Raw genomic sequence first — 25,760 nt, forward strand, 5'->3', positions numbered from 1 at the left:
CTAATTCTAAATTAACAAAAAGAAAAATGGCCTTAACCATCTACAGTATCCAACATACACTGTTGTGTGTTTCTTACATCACCTTGATGCATTCCCCAGACAGAGTGGATTAACATTGTGTTGGTGAGTACATGTACTCTCCAAGCAGAGGTTGGTGGGGGAAGATCGTGACCTTTTTTTTATTTCATATGCCCCTTTGTTCGCTCCCCCACACATTGTGACAAAAAACGGGGCATGTGCTAAAAAGGTCACAATCTTCCCCCACCACCCTCTGCTTGGAGAGTATTGTCGAGATCAGAGGTTGTTTTTCTAACATCTGGTTCCCTCCACTCTAATTCTGCTCCGTCTTTTTATGGCCTGTGGACCAATCACGCCTCAGTCAACACTACCACTCCCCCATTAGATATATTAAGAAGTAGGTCACTAAACATAATTTCCTTCAGATCTTCTTGTGATATTTCTTTAATCTGTCATGAGAACCAAGTTTTCAGAGGACTAGGATTGGAGTAGTACTAGTAGTCAGTCAAAATGTGCATAGGCCCTGGGGTTGTTTTTCCAAATCCAACATCGTGCTCTCCCAAAATCATTTTCTGGAGTCACGATGCCTTTTTTTTAGCTCATGACCCAATTACATTGCAACATTGCCCTTCTTATTGGATCTAGGAATAAGGAGAGTGATATAATCAGGAATTGTATTTTCAGCCCCATATTCTTCTACTATTTCTTTTTAAAACAATGTGCTGAGAACTGAGTTTTCACTAGCTGTAGAAGAATTCTCCAGAGGTAGTTTTCATAACACCTGGCCTGCTGGCTTGCTCCAGTTGAAGTGAGATGCACTTGGGCACTGCATGGGATCTTTCTTATTATTGCATCTAATAATACGCCACTTCACGGCCCACCTAGCTTATTACTGCAGTAACTGCAATAACTGCTGCTGCCTCAAGTGCCAAATCTGGGGTTGTCAGTAATGATAACTTTGATATCGGCTCACTTTGCAGATGGCTTTCACACTGCACAGTTCATTACACCTGTGATATGATGTCTTAGCGCGATGCTGTTTCAGCGCCAGAAATAGAACAAGACTTTATAAGCCAATACAGGAGGGGCCTCTTTAGTAAGACATAACTCTGTACAGGGCTTAGATCTGGCACAGATATTTTTGTGTGATATCAGGTGCCGCTATGTGCCCGTGCCATGGTCGACTATCATGCTTATGCTGAAGGGCTATATTGTACAGTACCAGGGAGCTTGCAATACAGACACATACAGTGCTGATTGCATTACAATTAACGGATAACGATAACGTAAGGATGACGGTAACGTATCGCCACGATAACGGTAGCGCAACGCGGTAACGCAACTTGATTAACAGACCTGAGGTCGCAGAATGCGTTATCGCAATATTTTGACCTGCTACTGAATGCGTTATTTTGCATGTAAACATTTATGCAAAAAAACAAAATTTCATCATCATAGTAACTTTGGAAACTACAAAGTTTGGGAGATCAATATATAGATGTGGGAAGGGGGCTTAGGACTTTCAAATTAAAGGTTTAGCAAAAAATAAGATAGAAATACTACGTACATGTGTATTCATCTATTTTTGCATGGCTTAATTTCACGGTGGGAGGAGAAAGGGAAGTTCTTGCTAATTGCATTGTTTTAATTAAGTTTGTGTTGGAATCAATATTCTGTACTACAGTAGTAATACAATGGAACTACATTTGCGGGGTCTTGAATTTATGATAGGTCGCTTCTAAAATAAAACCACCCGGAACATTTAATGATTTACAGTAATAGAGATCAAGCATCATCTTCCAAGTGACCTGTGACCCCCTAACTGCACCCGGTAGGATCTATGCTTCCTACACACTGCCCCTGAAATGTACAGAACACAATTGCGAGTTTCCAAATGCAGTGCAGCGTTTATTTCTCGCTCTTCTATCTCGTATAACTGTGGGAATAATGGAAGCATCCATCAGGACTGGGCTCGTCGCGGGGAAATTGGATTTGCAGCCATCTCTCTGATCTGAACTGTTGCGAGGACGGTCGAGTGGTTAGAATGAAATCAGCGCGTGCCGGTCGGGTGGGTTGATGTGCGACGTTGATGTGTGACTGTAAATCTATCTATCACTTTGGGGGGAGGGCAGGGCTGCACTGGTCTGGGGTTGGGTTAAGAGCTGGTCGTGGCAGATATGAAATGTAGATGACATATCACAGTGATGTTGTTATTGATAAGATTATGTTTCAAACGGTTGTTACCATATTCAATTTAAAGTTGTTAGGTGATAATCATCTTTTAAAACCTGTTTGAAGATACATGTACATGTAAGTTATTATGTCCGGTAAGTATATTATGTTATCACAGACCAGATATTGAAAAATAGCTGAATACTTTAGGCTGATATATACACGCATGTACAAATGTTAACATTGATCATCATGTTGCAATGACATGCTTGACAATGCTTATTATATCAATAACAATTGTGTTTGATTGCGAGACATTGACAATCAGCCATGCTGCCTTTATTTCCTGTGTGATTTTATTATAATGTGACATTTGATGTGACATTTGACCAATGAATACATCTAAGACTGCTAAGTGGGTACTGATGTCATAGATGACGATGGTGACATTTGGATTACGTTCAGCTGTGAAGATCATAGTTGTTAGACCTTATATTATCTTTGAAAGCTGTTTGAAGACTTAGTTACACAATCATTGTGCAAGATTGTGAAAAATAGCTGTTAATAATGACTAAAAGGAAACATTGTTGTCAAGTAATTTGTCATGTAGTCTTCATGTGGTAGTGTAATGACATCATTTATAGAGTTTGAATCTTAATTATGTTATCTACCAAAGCTGATGGGCTTTCACACAACCAATTTTGGGTCGATAACTTTTCTGATAGATTTTTTAATAAAGACTTTGAGTCACATGTAACATCAATAAAAACAGCAGCCAGATGTGACATAGCAAGAAGACGTATGTACTGAATTACTGACCTAAGACTGTAGCAGAAATCGAATCAGTCGTCAGATTGGTTGTTAGATTTGTGAATTTATCTTGGACAAGGTCTGCGGTTGGTTTGGTGTTGAGTAAAGTCAGACATGGCTGATAAAGCTGTCCACAACACACAGAGAGGTTATCACTGAGGTCGGCTGTTTGACATCGATACTCGTTGGTCGAAGGGATTGTGTGGGACATTCTGGGGACTTAACATGTTAGCTAAGAGATTTTTCTCAATACTAGTGAGTAAATACAGAAATATTTGTTTGTTTTATGTTCATGGTTTTTACGGAGAACTCTTTTCCATAAACCGCGAAAAGCTGTTCCCTTGTGTGACTTCAGCGCTACTATTGTTTCAAACGAGCACTCAAAACCACCACGGACACTCCATTTTCTGCCTACTGTGAAATTAAATCCCTGTGAACATTTCTGCATTTACAGTAAATCAAACAAAATTAATGTTAACATTGTTGGGTACAGACAGATGGGTACATATAGAGACTCAGTGACATTCTGTGAATTGAAATTTTCGTCAGCAGAAAGACCCCCCTGTGATAGAAATGTTGCTGACAGTTACTGTAAATGCATAAATGTTTGCGGTGGTTTTATGTTCGCGGTTTCCACGGTGAACTCTTCAGCGTGAATTTAAAACCACCTCAAAACTTTTTGCCCACCTATGACTGTAGCGCAACTATTGTTTCAAACGTGAACTTAAAACCTGAATACTGGTGTGCAATAAGTACCTTTAACTTTATTTTAAAATTTAATATTATGTACATGAAATATCTACCAGTGCACCCACATTCAAAAATTAGATGCACAAATTTTTGCAGCCAGTATTTTGAGCCCTGAATGATATACATACATATCAAAATGACTTGTTAACCAGTTACATGTACATGTGCTATATATATATATATATAGAATCATAATTATATTCTTGTCCAAACCTGTCCTCTCACATGGTTCTCAAGGCCACAACTGTCCAAACATCTTTGTTTATTTATCTAGTTCTTAGTTCTCATAATATCTGAGATTGGACCTTGTGCATGCATAGTCAGCTGATTATGGAAATTCTAAACATAGCGCAAGTTTTATTCATAGATGGTGTAAGTGATACAGAGCTCAAGGTTTGAAAGATCTATATGAACAGAGAGCTCGAGGATGATTTGATAAGACCACACTACATGTACATACATGTAATTCATTTCATTAGTTCCCAGACACTATAGTATGAGCAAGATTAGCAAGAGGTATTAAGTCAGAGGTCAAGATTAAAATTACTCTATTCCCTCCCTGAATTCGAAACTGTCTAGCAAACAGGGCTGTCTCCAGATTTAAATTTTTTTTCTAGATCTGTCCCACTCATTATCTGGGATCCGATACGAAGATACATTGTCATCAATTTCAAGTCATAAAGTTTGACTGTTGGGACGGAAAATATTTTTATCCTGTTCGTCACAACAAGCAAATTTCCATCCTGGGACGAAGGGACGGTAGCCTCTACCAGGCCCCGCGAGATGGCTGGAAAAATAGTAGAAATTGGCCTAATAGAGTGAATAGTGTGCCAAGGGAGTTAGCTACGGAGAGAGGGTCCAATCTGCCATCCGTGGTTCGCCTATTGAGCTTCCCTGTATAGCGGAGTACCCCTGGCATACTATTCACTCTATTTGGCCGATTTCTACTATTTTCCCAGCGATCCGCGGAGCCTGGTAGAGGGACGGGTCCTGGAGACAGCCCTGGTACCTTATAAGCAAGGAGTACAGATCTAGACTTTAACCTCAGACTCTGTTGTCATCTTTCACAAAGTTTCAGTTCAGCATCGATGCTGTGAAATCTGAGAACCAGCAAATTGAATTGCTGTGGCCCGGAGGAAGGAATCTTGGCAATGTTGTTTATATTGATTTTGGTTTGACATCTGTGTTTGCCGGTGAAATGATATCTTTCTTATGATCAATATTATATTACAATCATGGACATTTTGTTGTAACTCAGGTGAAGCATGCATATATGTAAGAAAAAGAAGATCAAATTTATTAAAAAGTTTTATATGATTGTGTTCAATATTATTATTTTGATATTGATACTTGCTGAGCAAAGATATAATGAAGTTTTGGGTGGGAGAGTGCTAACATCTTGCTTTTTTTTGCCTCATAAGATACGGTGACAGCATATCTAATATTTAGTGATTTGAAACCTTACATCCCCATGCAATATTAAGATACCTGGTTCTGAATTGATAAAGAAATGTGTTACTGTGTTTTCTACTAGGTAAGTCTAGATGTATAGTTTATGACAAGTATGCACATTACCCTTTGATTTAAGACTTTGGTGTAAGAAACAAAGAGACTGATGGTTGCCCGGGCGATCCTGTCTGTAAATGGTTGCCATGGCAATCCTGTCCGTTTGATAACCGAGAAGCTGACCGATTTATCTTCCCTCCTCCTCCAGGCATCGTGACTTCATGAAAGACTGCCCGAGCGGGGCGCTACGGAAAGAGGTTTGTGTTTTATCTCTCTCTGCTCTCCTTTGTTGATAATTTACAACTGTTACAGGAAACACATCAGTAGAACAAATGTACAGTACTTACTATTATTAAAGGTCTGTAAAGGTGTCAGCTAACAACACATCACTCATGACAGGGTCTCAACTTGGATATCAAGTTTCGATGATATGATTTTTTATGGGCCTTCATTTCTTAATGGTGATTTTTCTACAGGTAATGATTAATACTAATTAAAAAATGTAATTAACTTAATTGCAACAAAAGAAGAATGCTCCAAATCAGTAACTCACAATGTTATGTTACGAGCAGAAAATGGTCACAGTATATCTAGATAGGTGGCCATGTATATAACTATAAGATTCTTAATGCTTGAATCAATGGGAGAAATGATGTATAGTTACATTAGGCTTTATGTCACTCTACTCCATTATGATCAAACTCAGGTACAGACTTACCTTGGATTTTGCTGCCATGTTGATATTACAATTTACTTTTTTAGATTCGAGAAGCAATAAGTTAGATTGGTGTGGCCTAAAAATAACAAGCAAACCTCCACACTTTCAGGTTATATTCAGGTTGTCAGCTGTCCACTCCCTTTTCAACAAGTAAAATATCTACAGAACATTAGAGCTGTTTTTGCCATGGCCTTGAGGTAGTCTCCCAGCCCTTAGTGGCTCTGAGATATCGTTAAGACCTGTTCACACCTGTACCAGGTGCATTAGATGGATTCACCCTCCGCTATATTTGAGCACCCAGCATGTTACATGGCTGAGACAAGCCGTACAAATGTGATCCCAGCAAGCCGAGGTAAAATGGCTGACCTTTGCTATAAGCTAGAGGCAACACATGGCTGAGTTACTGTATGTCTTGTTGGGCGCGGGTACTGGAAACTGTTTTTCACTTCCTGTCGGCAAAAGTGCTAGTGTGTGCCGACAGTCCAAGACAATTTTGTTGTCTTTTTAAGACTCTTAATAATGAGAGTTCGTAGAATCAAATAAGGAATGTTAATTGTGATAAAAACTACGGCCATTTGCATCTTGGCCTGAAGATTAAACAGAAGTGAAGGCCTCAAAATCTCCAAATTAGCTGATCTAAGGTCAATGATGTCCAGTCATTATGATTTCCGAAAGACATTGGGCACTGAGAAATCTGATTAAGTTCAAAAAGTCTTGATTTTATACATTTCAAACTATAACAGTACTTTAAGGTTTAGAGTTGATAAGATCCAGTCATTATGAGTTCCGAAAGACATTGGGCACTGAGAAGTCTGATTAAGTTCAAAAAGTCTTGATTTTATAAATTTCAAACAATAACTTTAAGGTTAAGAGTTGATAAGATTTTCGTATTCCCTTTTTTTCTTCTTCAAATTCAGGGTAAGGACCAGCTGAAGATGATTTCCTCACCACATCCTTGCCCTTTATGTTTATAATGTACTATATTCAGCTTTTCATTTCCTTTCACCAACTAAAGAAGCCCATTTATGGATGACCCGTCAGATCCGTTACCGACACCTGATGGTGCTGATGACGTGCTGCTGTGTCGTGTTTCAGTTTTTATACATCTGCCGGGTTTTCACTCCCACACATGCCACGGTTTTAGTCCTTGTGCGGAAATAACACATCGGCGGGGATCATTTTTGTGACTGATGGTTATAGATTCTATTTATATCTCAGCTTTTTCAGTTACAGGTTGGGAATGTCTTAATATCAATAACAAGATTAGGACATGTTGAAGGTACATAAATGTTTATAGAGTAAAACTCTATGCTTTTTAAAAGAGAGATAAGACAGGAATTGCATAATTCATCAATTGTGCAGATTGTTCAATCTAGAATTATTATAACAAGCTGCTTCAACAGGTAATATCCTTCACAGACAATTTAACTAGAAATGTCAAGCTAAGTGTAGATCCAAATAAAGTCAAAGTCAAGGATACAGAACCACTGTGACAAGTCAAACTGTAACAGATATGCAAATTAGGTCCCAACTATGCAAATGAGCTGCAATTTCCCATGAATTGTAGTATTACACATAAACCTAACTTGAAACATAGTATATTGACATTGTATGCTTGCCATGCATTCAGTACATGGCGTCTGCATGCTTGGCCAGGTTTTATCACCACCAGTGCAGGAAGGAGTAAGACGTGCTGCGGTATCGATCGCAGACCGGGCGCGTTATTGGGGTTAAAGGAGTCGCTGTTATTACTTGGCAGTGTCTGGGGGACGGTGTAAATCGTGATATGTCAACTGTGAAAACCTGGGGGTCTGCTCGGAATGTGCAGCTCAAAATAGCTTTGCCGTGCTGGCATTTAGCATTTTGATGGCCTTACTGTGATACATATGTAACGTTACACGTACTAGGGTAAGGCAAAGTTGTTGTGAACATTTGATAACATAACAAGTGTGTGGTCCAAATGCAAGCAAAACTGAGATTTGTTTTTAATTCAAGATTTGATAATGCTTTAGGAGAGATTTTCCTATACAACTGATTTGCTGTTTAACTGTAAAGTTGTTTCATTGTTTAGTACCAAGGCTGTCACTATAGCTGTTATTATCATTATCCTTTTCTTGATAAAATTTGTGTTTGATGATGGCCTGTTCCCCTCCTCTCAAATCAAAACTTTCTGGTAACAATGTTTCCCTGCAACAAGAAGCAACTCAGTGATGAATCCATCGTAAAATCACTTCGAAATGAGGAAACTTGTCGTAATTTTTTATTGGAACAGTCAGTGTCAAAACTCAGTCTACATGTCGTCTAACATGATAAGATATAACAAGCATTAAGTATGCAGTCTCCATGGGGTGTCGTCTATAGAAGCAAATTTACGTGGCTTTAACCCCAGAGAAGTCTTGGGTGAGTCTAATGAACTAAGGAAACAGCAGGCATCTTATATTAACTTAAAGGAAGCTCTAGATCTGAGTGATGATTTGAATATTTTAAAGGCACCGATGATGATATTTGTCCTCTACACCAAGGTCACGTCATGAATTACAAGTCCAAGTTCAACAGAAGTCAAGATTGTTGAGTAGCAGCAATGTCAAGGTCAAATTCAATTAACTGACAAATCTCTGTTGTTGGAAATAATGGGTAATTGTGCATTTGTGTGATTTGGATGAGATTAGACATAAGTAATCTTTTTTGTTAGTTTTTTGTTTATATCACACTTGTTCAAGGCATTTGTCATACATGTACATAGTTGACTCACTTGACTGTCATTCTACACTATAGTATTCTCATAAAGATTTTTATGTGGTAACTCTCTACACAAAGTAAAGCTTGTACCAATTGCAAGAAGCTTTTGATAAGTTCTCTGGTCCTTCCCAAGTTAGAAATATCACATGACTATATAATAATAGTGATTAAGATAGCAAGGTATACTCTGAAAAATTGTGTTGCACATTTTCCATCGAGATCTCTTACTAGGAATAAAGCAAAAGACTATTACATTAATTGATGAGAGGGTGGTGGCGGACGATACACATCCCTGCCGGCAGTTCCTGGTGCAGTCCGAGGACACTCCATACCAACTTAGACGAACATCAACCTTCAAAATACCGCTCAGCCGAACAAAGAGACATGAACAATCCTTTATTCCTAGAACGCTCAAAATCATGCAATAATGATAAGCAAAAAGCAGACACTAATGACCTTCAATACTGTATTCTTAATGTTTTGTCTTAATATGTATAATACGATGTTCTCTTAGATTGGTAGCAGATTTGAGATGATTCGTGTCATTTGTACCTTCGAACTGTGATACTGTGTAATTTTAACATTTAATCTTATTATGAAATGATGACGTGTTGTTGCTGTAAGAATTGTGAATTGCAACGCAATTCAGGCTGTCTCAGCCTGCGATGTTGTAAACATTGAATAAAGTTTCAAAGCGATTGTGATCTTGATATAATTATTAAAGTCAGTTTTATCTTAACACCTTCCAATGGGACTTCCCTGTCACACTATATCACCTGAAAAATCTGTTAGGGTGATAATTCTCCAGAATGACTGATCAGGACACAAACTCCATGTAACACCAGGTCACAGTAATCAGGTTGTGCATTGTACTCCGACCTACGTGTGCACTGCTGTAGGATTGAATCTGAAGGGCAGTCAGTGTGAAAATAATCAATCATAGATTCTGTTACAGAAGATGGTCTCAGAAAATACAGAAAGGTGATGTCAATTTTTCTGAATGAAGTGTACAAAGATTGTTCTGAAAGAAATGTGCAAAAATATTGATTTTTTTTTGTAGAAAACCTAAAAACCCATGATTTTTCAAAGCACTAAACCCCAAAGCACCAAACTTTAAGGTGCTTTTCCGTATAACCAAACCTTTGCCTTTCCATATAACCCAAGTTATATGTCCAAATTGAAAAGTCATCATCATTCTTGAGAAAAATATTCTTTGACCATTTTTTTATTGATTGCTTGATTGATCCTACCTTTTTTTATTGAAGTCAAGTATTAGTGATTTCTACTTGGAACCCGAGTACAGTAACACAATAATCATACAAATCCAAAATAAAATCAAAATGAGATAATACTAGTACATGAACCTTCATATTTTCCTTAACTTTCATGGAAGATGGACCAATGGTGATACACAGTCATGACCATTATTTTGAATTTAGATTCTCTTTATATACATCTAGCTTCTCCCGTTGTTCACGATGGATGAAGACACAATTGTAGCAAAATTGTTATCGATTACAAAATGTCGTTTAGTCCAGAACCGTTACTAGGCATTAGTGTTATTGAGAACTTGATGAATTCGCTCCCAGGATTTGTGTTCTAACAGAAATCTTTAATGAGATTTGGTGCAGGATTAGGTCTTCTTGGGTTGGGAGGATTATCTGGGATTAAGTCGTCCGGAAAGGAGGATTAAGGCATTCCAGGGGATTATATTGAGATATAGGAGAGGACTTAGAAAGCACGTCCAGACAGATCTGTCAGAAAAGTGGGTTAAATGTCCGATTTGTCCTGGGTAGCTCCAGAGTTTTGTGAATGTGGAGTTATTAGTAACAGGAATATTTGTAAGACAAGCGTCAACAATTAAGAGAACTAAGGGCTCTTTTCGGAGGAATTGAAAGAGTCCTCTTAGGCCGAAACAATTTAATTTGTCAGTTTGTAGATTTTATAAAAATAAAGCTGAACTGGAATAACATGAAAACCGAGTCCAAGGGGAAAGGCTGCACCTTGCAATTGGTAAACACAGTTTCATGGACTGAACATAATTGGACAGAAGTTTTCCTCCAACCCTTTGTTACTATCTGCTGCCCTTTGTTGCTTGACTTCTTCGTATATTCTAATGTTTGAGAACGAAGGAAATAAACTCAGGTGTTGCAATGTACATGTACATCATAAATATTTTCATGTACAATACTTAGCACTGTCCGCCCCATCACATGTATGAAATGCACCACCCCTGAGTCTTCATGTGACCCTAGTGAGGTTACTGCTCGATCCCTGATTGATTCTCACCCATAAAAGGGCAACATTTCCCGATGCTTTTAGTGGGGAGCAGTGTTGTATGATGTAACGGCGGCTCTAAATGCCAGAATGAGACATGTTTTATTGGCTAACTGGGCAGAAACACAGGCTGTACTCCCCCTGCCCTCAGGTAAACTCTGCCTGTACATGCAGGTTATGTAACATGGCTGCTGCCAGGAAAACAGATGTCAGATTGAACTTCTTGAGTTTTCCTGTTTATCAGTCAACCAATAAACCAACCAACCAACCAACAAACAAACAAACAAACATTCAAGCAAACTACTGTAAATTTGTATATCTTCCCAGGGATTTACTTTCAGGAAATTTTTGCAGTCTTTTATTTTTAAGTTTGTGGTTGAAACAGTTCTGTTGTATATATATCATTAGTAGTAATGTAATCACAGTATTAATTAGGTATGATTTTGTGATAGAGAGCTCCCAAGGTTACAGGGAAAACCTTATAATTAAAAGTTAAATAGCTGGAAAGATTTACAGTTTTTACTGTAACAAACAAACAAACCTACAGACCAACCATCCAATCACTCATGGTATCATAAGTGAAACATAATCAAGATATAAATTATAAATTAAATGTAACACTCCTTGTGGTTTAGAATAGGGAAAGCTTACAATGTCTGTATATGTTGTGAAGTGAAATGTTCTTTGAATGAATTGTCCAATTTGTGACAAAAATTGGCCAAGGTACCAAAGTATAGAATAAAGCTTTATACAAAGCTCTTAAATTATCATATCACAGTTTATGTATGTTATTTTCATGAAAAAGTTTTCATCATCTTCGCAAAAGTACTATAAGTAATATAGAACCATGTTGTCCACGACTTGTGGTTAAAAAGAGTCCATTCTTGTGCGCAGGCTCGCTTATAAACATCCGCTCACCACGAGTGATATTAAAGCTGACGGGGATGTTCTGGGGATAAAGCAGATAATTGCCAGATATTAAAGCTCCCTCCTAAGCCTGGAGCTCCCCAAACTTTGCATCCCGCGCACCACTGAACTCACGGTGTTGTGAGAGAAATAAGCCAAGGGTTTTCCTAGAGAATATTAGTATGACTATGAGGGAGGTCAGTGTGGTGAGGAAGCTTGGCGTCCCAGCAAGGGGGGGTGGGGGGGGGGGGGGGGGTAAGGGGGGACCCCTAGGCCTCCTTCTGCTGTGCAAAAAAGCCTTTGAAAACCTTAGGTAGATAAGGGACATGCTGGGGCTGAAGGGAAAATTAATGGTACAATTGTGTTTCTGTGTCCAACTATAGCTACAGGGTGCAACTTCAATCAAAGAAGTCTCCAAAATTTACCCAAACTTAATAGAATAATCTCTTTTGAATTTGACCCTCATGCTAGCAATATAATTTATTGTAGTAAGGTACATGTACAATGTATCCTTTTGACACCAACTTGTGTGGGTTCTCAAGTCAGGTAGTAATAAGAAGGTTATGAAACTTGTATTTCACATTGTCCATATCTGAATACTTACTATTGATGTCTGTGTGATCCCCAATTTCCCTACCTTGCAAAGTAAATGCCTTCAGGCAAGAACATGTGAAGAACTCTCATTGCTGTGATCCTGTCAGAAACAGCTGACAGACTGAGGTCATTCACCCCTACCCCAGAAGCATCCGGTCCACTTTCTCAGGGTCTGTAGTAGTCTGTCTGGCTGGTGTTTTAAGGGGGTTAGAGGTTATTTTTAGCTGATGAATGATTACCTGTCTGCCCAGATCTGTAAACATTTAGGGTTGACTGGTCAGGTCCGGTTTGAGAAGTCATTTTCCATATTTCTAGGTCACCACGTTGGAAGCAGAGCTGCATTTTGATTTTTTGAAAAGTATTTCTTTTACTCGATTTGTCACCGCAGACACGTAAGAAGACCTAGGCCTGAAGTCCAATTCCAGGTTACATACATGTAGTTACCAAGGAGGATTCCCTATTAGCTATAACCTCCTTCCATATAATTGTACATTGGAGTAAGACTGGAACAGCAACTTTTCTCCCTAGGTCTGAATGATTGAGACTGAATCGACTGGTAGCGAGGACTAACTGACCCAATTGAAATATGAAAAGCAAGCTAAGGGTAATGTTATAAAGGCTGCTTGGGAACATTGCATAGTACCCCCATTTAAAGAGACTCTTAAGACAAACAATGACTAATAGTATATGTATGATGTCCCCCACCCCATTTTTTTAGTGGAAAATTCCTAATACTGCAGGGATGCACGGTAAATTTTCTCTTGTCATTTTTTAAGTTAGAGCTTTTTTTCCTCTTTCGTACTGTTCTGAATTATGGTATAGCACAATGTACTATGGATACTTGGCTTCAAGATTTGTTGACAAGTTTGACTAAATTCAGCCCTTTCCAAATAAATTCACTTACTTTACCTTTTATTGAGAAGGATGGAATTGCGTTGTCCGTGCCCGGACATTGTTTTGACGTGCATAAGATATGGTGAGCCCGTTTAAGTAAGGACTAGTAATCTGCAAACAACTGCACATAAAGCTGGCGTCTTAATTATTCATAGCCGCGGCTTTAAGTGCCGGCTGGGTGCCGCACGCGAGCGGAACCCAATATCTCACTCTCAGGTTCAGCTACGACCACATTTGTCTTGGTGTGCTTGTTTGTCGTAGGGTTTAAAAAGGGATGGAAAGACTGGGTCTGTTTTGTGCACTTTTGTACATCCAAAATTGGAGCTGTGTTCCTTCTTTTTTGACTGGCATGCCATTAAGGCAATGATATTTTGTGTAGGGTAATTTCAACATTTACTTACACATATCATTGTATGATACGTGAACAAACTATTACTGTTATTCATACAGCATATTTTTGATATTATGGTGTCAGAAGAAAATAATTTTCATTTTTTAAGATTCAAGCTCTTAAGAGAGGCATATATTTGCTTAGTATTGCACCATATTGTATGTTAGATGAAAGGGGAATACTGTTTGTCCCTGCAAATGTAGGCAATTTCTACATTTCTGGGCAAGCTACAAATCTATGATGTACTAAAAGAAGGAAATGTTGTCAAATTGCCGCCCAGCTTGCAATGTCAAACGTTCTGGAAAAGGAAGGAGAATCGCCTCAGAAGTTTCCTTATCAAGCCCAGCACATGCATGTCCTCTGTGACACTAGTACTGCGGTTTAGCAGACCATAAAACGGTACATAACAGAGAACAGGATATACCCCGGGCGTGGATGAAGGGTTAGATTTGGCTGCTGCAGTTTGTTTCAGTCTGGTGCTGATTTATAATCTGATTTATGTCTGTACATCTAACTCAGTAGAGGGGGAATGCAGCCTCACATTTGTATTTGGTGCTGTACATTTCAACAATAGCCTAGTTAGTGGGTATGGTGAGTTGAGCCACTTAGACCCCGTTCACACTCATTTTTTTCAATCGCGATTGAAGTATAATCGCGATTGAATCGATCCGATCGCGATTGATTTTTTCAGTGTGAACGCTCCCAATCGCGATTGGAACGATCCAAAACGATCCAATCGCGATTGGATTGTAACTACCTCCGGAGGTAGTTTGATTGGATTAATCGCGATCGGATCCAATCCAATCCTATCAAATTTTGAGTGTGAACGCAACTACGATTCATTCCATCGCGATCCGCGGGGATTTCGGCCGGTTCAAGGCTAGGGTCGTAACTTATCACATAAGTAATGTACCAAGTACAATGTTTTCCCACCAATCGTCGCTTCATTCAAGCTCCCAGATTGTCCTGTCTACAGCACTTGTCGCGTTCATTACCCGTACTACAGCGAGGCCAATATACAAAAGCCTTCGTCGTTCACGCCTTCTCGCGATCATAGCCCGCCGATTGCGTTCCCTTCCACGGCTACAGAACATTCTCCAGAGATACAAAATCATCAAGAGTTGGGGGACTCCCGCCATTTTGTAGCAAGCGACGCCGAACATTTGACCTCGTGCTTCAATCGCAGTCGGATCACGGCGTACTTTAATCCACTTGGCGAAAAGCAGTGTGAACGCAAAAGTTTCTTTGCGTTCAATCGCGATCGGATCGAACAATCGCGATTATACTTCAATCGCGATTGAAAAAAATGAGTGTGAACGGGGTCTTAGAGTTAGAGTCAACTAAGGGCAAACTGAAGATTGAAGTAAAGAATGACCGAAGGTACCCTCAGCTCTAACCTCACATCTGGCCTTGATGATGATGATGATGATGATGATGACACCCTCTGGCTAGTGTTTGGTTCAAGGAAGTACAATGTACATGTACAAAGAAAACGATATATTACATGTAGTCAATTTGTTTTGCCCCCCTTTCCCCTTAGGCCCATGAATGATGAATAAAATATCAAGGTACTAGAAATGTTTTTCTGCCTTTCAGATCTCTTTAGTGGAATTACTCTCCAGTCATGGCCTTCTGCATGTAATCTAAGACAGGTCATCATTTCATCTATATGTAGGGGTCACACAGGGTCATTGTTACCGTGAGCATGTATGTGGAGCGATGTTATATCAGGCTGCCATGGCATTCATGTACACACGAAAGTGTCCAGGCAGCTGTAAATCCTACAAAGTATGTTGAAATTGGGCACATTTTACAACTTCTCTCATATCTCTGAGTTTCTTTTGGCAATTACGATTATGGTAAGTTTTATTTGTCCTTTCATAGCTGTGGGGCTTAACCAAGAGAGTCGTAAATCTAAGGAAATATGTGAGACTTCGACACGTTTTATCACCGTTTCCTAGTCGGAGCTGAACCCCCACAGACAGAATGACAGGTGGAGTTTCAGTCTGACATTTTGAAACTCATTTGTTTCACTACAATTTATGGCAAAGGCGTGTCTGTTACACACTTTCTATGCAGACTGAACTTTTTAAGATTGATAATGTCACATATTTTCAGGCAAGCAGATAAATGAGATACCAAAGTAGCATATAGAGTTCTGCCAAACAGAAATACTTGGCATTGTATTTGTACAGTCTGAAACAGTTGAAACTGCTGTAACAAGCAGGGGTGCCATTTCTGTGCCCCAGAAATCAGCCAGGGAACCATAAATTCTTGGATGCTTGTGTGATTGTGACACATTTTATGGCATTCTCTGCGTCAGTTGCTCCTCCTAGAGATAAGACAAATATGGTTCAAGTCTTGTTTGCCATTTCTCAGGCCCGGGAGAATAATCTTGTAGTACATGTACATGTAGTCTTGATCGTTAAAAAGTACGTAGGGATGATATTTATTCTATTTTGTTTTACTGTTGCAATTAAAATACTTTGTGTTTCATTTATGGTCGATATAGCCATAGCCAAAGCTGCCTACATTTATAGCTGTTCTGCGAGTTCTAAACTTGTTGATTCTATTGGGTTATTTGCTCAAGCTTATTCTAGTCAAGTCAAGTTACTGGTTTATACTGGATACGACAAATAGTTGACAATGAAATCAGAATATGCCGAAAGGCTTTTCAAGTTTTGCTTGTGAACTTTCTTACCCTAACTGGCAATAAGACAGCCCACAGAAAGAACAGTATTTTGAGCCTAGGATATAGGAGATTCTTCTTTTCACAACCAGTAATTCTCACCTGCTGACGTTTGGGTGTCTGTCAGATACCTTCTTCAGAGCTTTTGACTGGAGTACTGTTTCTCACCGCTATTATTTTCGGAAGTATTTTGAGCCCTGCACAGAGTAAATTGCGTCCCAGCACTAATCTCTCGCAGGGTCCTGTGGGAGTCCGTGTCCTGATGCCTGCCAGACCGGTGATATTAGATATTGACACAACCGCAAAATGTCACATCCATCACATCGGAGGACCTGCCAAGTCCACGAACAGTGAAGCAATATTGAAAATCAAAACTCCCCAGCTAGTCATGTTTCAGATATTTTGTAGCAAGTATTGTTGGCATAAGGCTTGGTGTCAGTCGAGGATGGATATACAACAGTAGTGTTTTCTTCTGAATCATCAGTTCTTAAATTTTGTCCCAAGTCTGAAGTATCTATCTCTAACCCACAGAGCAAAACCCTTGTCTAAACTAAAGACAGTAGAGGATAGATGCTACAAAATCTATATTCATTTTCAGTCTTAAGAAATCTTTTTCTTAATCTTAATTATACCTCCAAAGTACTACTATTTTCTCACAAGACAGAAGGATGCCTACATGTAGTTACCTATTAATCTTATTTACATTTTCCAAATGTCTAGTTTTCTATCAGTCCCCCTAAAAAAAAACAAAGACGCATCCTTCAGGCTACTTAGAAGTGCTAGGCAACCTTCCATGCCCACACATTGTGCCAAGTGGATATGACATAATTGCATGTCCTGACACGTAAGGGTTTGCTGCCCGACCCTTGGCAGTCATTCCCTCTGTTCTACCGTGACTTTTCCACCCTCAAACCACTTAGACAAAAAGCAATCAGGCCTCCCAGCCAACTCGATCCTTCCGGGGACTCCAGGAGAAGTGGGGGCCGTATGTCTTCACATGGTGGTCACTGGAGGCTGCTTAAGCTGAATTATTTGTTTCGCAGAGAAGTAAAAATCTTACAGAAATCATTATTTTGCAGAGAAATGAAAATCTCACAGAAATCATTATTTCGCAGGGAATACAAAACTCCAAGAATACAACATAAAAGCTATCACTGTGGACACAGAGTTGAAATATGTACTAAAGCAGCTCCTATTTAATTTCTTGGTCATCAGATTCATTGCTAATTCTAACTTGAAAAAAAAAAAGGTTAGGGAAAAGATCAAATGTACCATTCAGTATATGAATTCCCCCCCAAAATACTCATATTTTAGCTACAACATCTGAAGGAATTCCTTGTCTCTAAAGTTTTTCATCTATAGAAATGAATTGAATTAGGTATTAGCTTGGGTAATGCATTAAATCAGAGGATGCCTATTTCTTTTTTGTCTTCATTTTACCTGTGCACTCAGTTATTTTCCCGCCAAAATCCAAGAACAAAGCAAGTAAAAACTTATATAACATAATGTGTCATTCATTCTCGATACTTGATAGGTTTCTCCAACTTCACAAATCACCCTTTATGGGCCCTGTTGGTCACTGACCCTACATGTAGGTCGGAGCCGCTCTGTAGAATCCATATACTTCTAATTAGCGAGCTCGTTATAGGTTAATGAGTGAATGAAGCAGCAGCTTTACAGTAATTGAGTTTGTCAAAGTATCTACATTATGTAGTCACTTACAGAAGAAACTGTGTGTACAAAGGCACAGATATCCCTTAGACTGTTTTAACGTTGATGTTCCAGTTCAGCCATGTTTCTTTTGAAATCCCGAAATGAACAAATTGAGCTGTGCATGCAGGTTGTATCATACACTAGAGATAGGAATGCTGCAGTACTCGAGCTGTTTTGTACGGTTCATTGTGGTCCCTTCAGGGAGTTGTGCAAGGATCAATCCTGGATGTGAAATCGGCTTTGAAACCATTGACCAAGGCTTCAATGGATTTAAAAAAAAATCTAGGTGGATGATTTAGAGTGTTAAATAACATGGATTATATTTTTATATAAGCTGTCAGAAATGTTTATTCAGAATGTTTTCAGGACATTTATGTTTATATCAATGCTTTTAAGTATGGAAAGCAACGGACCTGTCCTTGGTGCTGAATGCTGTACTGTGCATACCTGCAGTTTTCCATTGTATTTCTACACTGGTTTCTATTCAATTATCTAACTAGAACTATGAAAATTTTCTAGTCTTTCAAGCTACACATACTTTAATTGGCAGTTTACCTATTTTTGGCTCTTATTGTTTCATTGTCTTTTTCAGTCGGAAACAGTACAGTTCTATAGTTTTCAGCATTTTCATGCAGTTATGCCAAATTACTAAAAACTAAGAATTCTTGCTTTGATGTAATTTCAAGCTGCTAACAGGTCCATGTCCAATTGTAGCAAAAATCTACACTTAGCCGAGAAAAAGCTTTGTTTGGCTTGAGACAAAAATTATTAAGAAATGGCAAATGGATTATTTATTGATTACTTTTGTCTTTTTACTTCTCTAACTTGTTACTCATATATGTTTGGACGACTTTTACTATGCTTTTAACAGTAAGACTAACATGAGGTCTATTTGGGGATTGTTTGAAAATGGAATCTTTGGGAAATAATTCATACAGAGGATTCCCAATAGAAGATGCTGAAAAGAAAATAAGAATTTGCACCAATTGTTGGACAAAAATATTATGATACATTTTTACAACAATCCCCCAACATCCCTTTTTGTATTTATGATGCTTGGTTTCTTGTTTAACACGAGTAAAAAATCTTGTGTTTCAGGAGTTCACAACAATCTACAAGCAATTTTTCCCTCACGGAGATCCCACAAAGTTTGCCGATTTTGTCTTCAATGTGTTTGATACAAACAAGGTAGGCTTTGTCTCTTTTCCTTGCTGTTCTCAAACGTTTTCATGTCGTTCTTCCCCCCCAGGAGTTCACGGCTATCTACCAACAGTTTTTCCCCCACGGGGACGCGTCCAAGTTTGCCAATTTTGTCTTCAATGTATTCGATATCAATAAGGTGAGGTTTTGGTGTGGGGAAACAGCCAGAGCTGAGAAGTGAAGCTGAAGCTAATGCCTGGCTCAAAGTTGCCTTGCCAGCAAAGCGAGATGCTCCTTTTTCCCTGGACTAACTACAAAGTAACCAGGTCCACTGCATTTCCCCACTCTCATTAACAACCATGGTGTGACATCAAATCTGACGTCCCTGCATAACTGACCCCCATACCAAATAAGGACACAAACATGTAACAGGCTTACCAAATATGGCCATCTCTGTACAACTGACATCAAATATGGACATCATAACCAACTGAGGACTTTCTTATCTGACCAACTGAACTGAAATGACCAAAAGATTGCTTAGCTTAACAAATATGTAATACTATGTTTATCTTTATATACATGTAACTGACTGACAAAACTTTTTCAAGCTGAATGTTTGGCTTACCAAATCTTTCAGTACACGTAACAGACTGACTTTATCAAGACACCCTCATTTCATGAACAAATATTTTTCTTGCCTGACCAAATACTTTTGTTGGCTGACCAAAGAAGGCACACATTTTCATGCAATCGACTGATAAACCAAAGATGGATTCCTACTGGCTTAGTAACGACCTGTCGACCAAAATTAAAAATTGCAATGACCCTGACGTTCGACCAGTTCAGTGTTATATAATTGTTGATGTAATACTTGTGCAAATATTTTAACAATGAAATGTAACTACCTTGCCGATTAAAGATTGATTAATGTCATGTATTATAATTTCTATCTGTGGCTGTTTAAGGAATGTTGTAACTGCACTGGTTTGTTTAGTACAACATGTATATTCATTTTGTATTATCTGTTAATGTATCAAATTCGACCAGTAAATGTATCAAATACTATAATGTCATTAACAGATATGACAAAATAAATATACTTAAAAAACCAGTACAGTTTAACTGTAGACGCAAACTAATGCATTGTAAACATTAATTTTGTAATGCATTAGTTTACTTGTACAGTTAAACTATAGTCTGCCAGTAGTTTAGACATTTCTGATTGCTTTTGTTGTACTAATACTATAGCCAGCAGATTCTCCCCTGTATCTGTTAGGCATGTGCATGCCCCCCTCCCACATGTTTGACCTTTCAGCTTGAAGCTACATGTTGTCAAAGCAATTGTAGGCATGACTCAGAAATGCACATAATATGTATTTAGTGCACGTTTCCTCAACTTTTTTTAACACTTAGTGTTTTTGCCAGCCACTGTCTGGACAAGTCACACCATATTTTCTGGACATTCCCGTGTGTCAAATTACCCCCCAGCATGTTCTAACTGTAACTTGATACACAAACTGCCGTGTGATGTAATAAAAAAAAACTTATATAGCCCTGTGGGCCTAATGTGTACAAATGTAGCGATCGTGCCTCCTGGCTTGGCAAAGGATTGCAAAATGGCAAGCGAAGATCCAGTCTGCCTGTGTTTCTGCTGCGTTTGTTTTTGCGGATGTTTTGCAGCATGTACTGTATCGCTGGGAGGTGAACTCTGGGTGTGTTCAGCTGTGTGCCGTTTGTTACAAACACACGGAATGGCTAAACTGGGCTGTCAGCTGGACATGCCACCGTGTTATTGCTGTGGGCTCAGCGTATCCGTTCCCTTGAGGGTGTGAAAGGGAGATTTGAGCTCCAATTTTGAAAAATCTGGTCACTTTCCGTTTGGAAGGACATCATGCATTTAGAAAATCTACAAAAGCTACAAGCTATGATAACTAAAGAAGTAATCAGTTGATAAATTACTACTCTACATAAATCCTTTTAATTTTTGCTTAAATGTGAGGATTCACCAACTTTATGGGATAGCTGAAACCCCTTTGACGCCCTTGCTGTTCCAGCTGTTGCTTCTGATATGAGAGGCCGTGCATGGGGTTGTTGTGGTTGAACATATTTGCTAGGGTTTATGTTTCTGCTAATGAGACATAACTGTGGGCAGGGTTGTGAACGGTTAACAGAGTTGTTTTTACACAACCAAAGAGTTAAAACTTAGCCGATGTTTCTGTGACCTGACGATCTGTCACCCTCGGGGCAATACTGACTGGTTGTACACTGCAGCTAAGTGTATCAGTTTTGCCCTTGTGAGAAAGGGGACAGGTGGTCACGAAAACGTCTAGTTATTGACTTGTTGGTTGTGTAGAAAGAACTAACCAGTGATTTAGCAACCTGGTAAATGTTTGTGTGAGGTTCCAACATGTTGGGTTGTCAACGCCCCTCTGTCCTGCATTTTAAAAAATGTATTTGTGACTATCATGCACCGACTAAAAAAACATGGATTTTGTATAAAAATGTCAATTACAGCTTGTTACATGCAAAAGGGAAAGACAAAATAGAATTGTTGCCAACACAAATTTGATTAGGTCTACTTCTCTATCAACATGTTCAAGATGGTCTAAGTGAAGGAATGGACTACTGATACAAACTTTGAATTAGATTTTCAGTTAAACAGACATCACAAGCTACAATAACTTTTGAATATCAACACACATCTGGGATACAATGTTTTTGACATACTTCACAATTTATCTGGGATTTTTTACGGCCAGAGACAACTAGTGTTGTTGACCTTGACACTCTAACTCAGGACTAAGGAGTGTTGACAACCTTGTTTTCGTGTCTTTCTGATATAGAACAAAAGTTTCTGTCTTTCTGTCCACAGGATGGTTACATCACGTTTAAAGAATTCATCTGTGCACTCTCCATCACGTCAAGAGGGACGTTAGACGAGAAGCTGGACTGTGAGTTTTCCTTTATTTCTTCTTTCTTTTTAACCTGGATAAGTCCAGCCTGGTATCGGTTCTATTCTAGCCTAGCTCTGGTTTGTTTCTCAGATTGCTTGCCTGCAGAATAGTCTGGTAACTGTTAATAGAGAAACAATTTATTTATTTGAGAAACAGTACTGTTATTATTTGAACATTCGCCTCAAATAAATGCGAGAGTTCTGATTGGCTCCGAGTCACATGGTTTTTGCAATCTCAAGGTGACTGGGTTCAAACAACGAAAGTTTGACCCCCGTTACACTGTTTCTGTGAAATATTTGATTCCCCAAATAATGCAGGGCTCAAAAGGGCCATAATCAAACAGTGACTATTCTGCATAGAAGTGAACAGAGCAGCAAACAGGAGTTAAATAGAATAAGATGGATACCAGGCAAGGGTAGATCTCTCTGTGTCTAAGCACTGTCTCTCCGGGGAATTCTAACTCTAAGGCTACATAAATTCTGTTTGTTGGCTGCCAGATTTTAAAAGGTCATATTGGAAGATAACATGTAAATAGAGTCTGAGGGTACACAGTTTCAGAGAGTAAATAAAAAGAGTGCTGGGTAAAAATGTCTCTGACAACCAATATAAAATTTTAGTCTTAACAGTTTTGTCTTGGAATTTTTGTCTTGGAATTTTTGTCTTGGAATTTCTGTCCAAGAACCGACTAATTTCATAGCAGTGGCCGACCTTGAGCAGTTACGATTCTGGAGGTCGAATCGCGTGGGTGGTACGTCGTGCATGACAGCTTCGGTAATGATCCGCTCGCGGCTGTGCATTTGGCCGTGGCTCTGAAACAGCTGGAGGGATCAGTCATCTAAACTCCCTCAGCTCCCAGTCTCATCATCATGCCTGCAGTCCTGTCAGCTGCAGGGATCTCCCCAGAAATGTGGAGTATGGAGGTGTTAGTGGTTAAACCACACATGGCCGTGTGCATGATGTCCATGAGTGGGACATGGCCCTCCTCCAGCCTTGTGCCTTGAAACAATGAGCTCTTCATGGCACTGAAATGGGGGTTAAGGATTTAGCCTAGTTTTGGGTTCACTATTCATTGTCCACTTCTTCATTATATCATGTTAAAATGACAGGAGAATTTTGCTTGAATGTTCATCCATGTGAACAGTACATACATGTACATTCACAATCATGTAACATTTGTCCTTCTTTTTGGAATTTGATTGGCAGAGTACATGTAAGTCTTCGATCATCTGAAATCCATTGAGGATACATGTACACGTATGTATGATAATGTGATGACTCAATTGTCATGTACATGTACTTCCATTTGTAACTCATCACCAAGGTTTTCTAAGGTTAGAACGTGACAATTCTACAGGGGAAGGTGTGTGGGCGTTGCCCTGTGCTTGTGATGAGGTATTCATTGATGTAAAATATGGGGGTTCGTGATCTAAGCTTTCAGTAAGCTGAAATTCATTGCGAATGTGTGTGATGATTTGATTGCAATGCATGTATTACCATCTGTACCACACCAAGTCTTTTTTAGGTCCTTGCAACTCTATATCTAAAACATGAGACTTCTAGACGGTAGAGTGTGTGGGCGTCTTGACAAGTAAAGTGATGAGGCATTCATGGCCAGGCATTTGGACGTGGCTCTGAAGTGGCGTTCGGGGATTTAGTCCGTCGTTTGCACCCCCTGATCGCCCGCCCGCCCACTTCTGTCTGCTGTCAATCTGCCTCCACACTTCAGTATGCACCAAGAGCCTGACAGACGGCTTTGGTCCCGGCTAAAAGAAGAAACTTCTAAAGCGTTGGGATTATTGGATTTTCCTCTCTCGCTCTTTGAAAAGATTTAGCCTGTCCTTACCTCTGGTGCTCAGAGAACCAAGATGGGGCAATTCCAATTTACTTCCTTGGTTCTCTTTAGACAGTTTAGAGAGAAAAAAAGCAAGATGACAAGGTGAAAACAGAGGACTGTTAGGAAAACTAGCATCTGACCATATTCACTTCTTGAAACTACCTGTATATGTGCTACAAAGAGACAGACTTTTCCCTCAGACTCAGTTGGTATATTGATCTTTCGGGTCAACATTTTTTTAACCAAGAACCAACAACTTGAATAACTGTAGTCTTGTAACACAAACATTAGTGTCAACACAGCCCTGTAAAGGGTAAGAGGTTTAAGCTTCTTCTGACAGGCTTATGTTGTCAACTATTCAAATGTGGAACCAGAGCGGAGAAGAGGATACACAAAAGAGAATCGTTTCCCCCAACCCAGGGAAAAGGCATGCCCCTTTCAACAAATGAGCAGCAGTACTACAAATTGAAAATATTTATGTTTGCTGGGGCTCAATTTCGTAGTAATTTAAGGGAAAAGGAGTCATTTTTCCGCGTTTTGAGTATGGGGTTAACAACTGTTAGTATCTATCTATCACAATGGACAACAGAGCATTTGTTTGCAGCGTGATGAGTTTGCTATGAGAACTGTAAATTTAGATCACTGCAAATATTTCACAATTTACAGTATCTCACAACGCCCTCAGTATGCATAACATTCTATAAAAAATGAGCTAATTCTAATTTCAATTTTCCTACCCTCAGATCAGATTTTGGATTATACTAGAAATCAAATCAAAGACTGCTGCATTACCTCAATGCAACAAGTTGTCTCAATTTAAAATTGGCTGCAGGAAACTGCCACAACCATCCGTCCAATCAACCCGCCGTAGCTTACGTGCAGCCTGCATTAGTCAGTAATGCGGCTGAATCCTGTGCGTCCCGACTGCTGTATTCAAGGACAATCAACCGGCACTGGGCCTGATTGGAGCCTTTCATGTTCAGCAATACCTCAATGATTATTACCTAACACTGCAACATCCTGTAGTTGCCTGAGACAACCACAGGATGTTGCGGTACTTGTGTCACACTGCAGTTAAGTCGGAACCTTGTCTCACTGCAGGCAATGGACCTGATTGGAGCCTTCCATGTTTCAAAGCAATACCCTGATGATTATTTGACCTAATACCACAACATCCTATAGATCTAGTAGTCTCATACTGCACTTTAGCCAGAGCCTGGTCTCACACTGCAGTTTATACCACTGCGTTCAAGGACAATCATCCGGCTTTGGGCCTGATTAGAGCCTTTCGTGTACTATTTTTTAATAATAATACCTTGTCAGCTGATTACCTCACATGTAGCAACATCCTTTAGTGGTCTCATAGTGCAGTTTAGTCAGAGCCTGGTCTCATATTGCAGTTTCTACCTCTGTATTCAAGGACAGTTTTTAATGCATACTAGCAGATAGCTCTCTGGTAACCATATAAGCATGTCCTTTGGTGGTCTCACACTGTGAACAGGGTGAAGTTTACTCCACTTTGAGGTAACATATAGCGATTTTTGTCTCTCAATTCTGCAATTTGACCATGCAACTAGTACTGGCAGAAAATGGGCCCTTACTTTGTAAAATGTCTTTCTGCCAACTGATGCCAAATGGTCAGTTTAATGGGC

The 25,760-nt window shown here is 39.3% G+C and overlaps 1 protein-coding gene across 7 annotated transcripts in view; it reads left to right on the forward strand.

Annotated features, from left to right (window-relative positions):
* The window catches only part of LOC136442326 (neuronal calcium sensor 1-like), a 43,076-nt gene that overhangs the window by 7,282 nt on the left and 10,034 nt on the right, over window positions 1-25,760 (forward strand). For 5 of the 7 annotated variants that reach the window (XM_066439121.1, XM_066439124.1, XM_066439126.1 and 2 more), the window contains exons 3-5: window positions 5,465-5,513; window positions 19,276-19,365; window positions 22,193-22,271. In XM_066439121.1, the coding sequence (XP_066295218.1) occupies window positions 5,465-5,513; window positions 19,276-19,365; window positions 22,193-22,271 (218 nt within the window). Of the gene's footprint in view, window positions 1-5,464; window positions 5,514-19,275; window positions 19,366-19,426; window positions 19,517-22,192; window positions 22,272-25,760 lie in introns of all 7 variants that reach the window. The other 2 variants (XM_066439125.1, XM_066439123.1) reach the window with 1 other exon arrangement.

Source organism: Branchiostoma lanceolatum, chromosome 9 (genome assembly GCF_035083965.1).
Source record: "Branchiostoma lanceolatum isolate klBraLanc5 chromosome 9, klBraLanc5.hap2, whole genome shotgun sequence".
Lineage (NCBI taxonomy): Eukaryota > Metazoa > Chordata > Leptocardii > Amphioxiformes > Branchiostomatidae > Branchiostoma > Branchiostoma lanceolatum.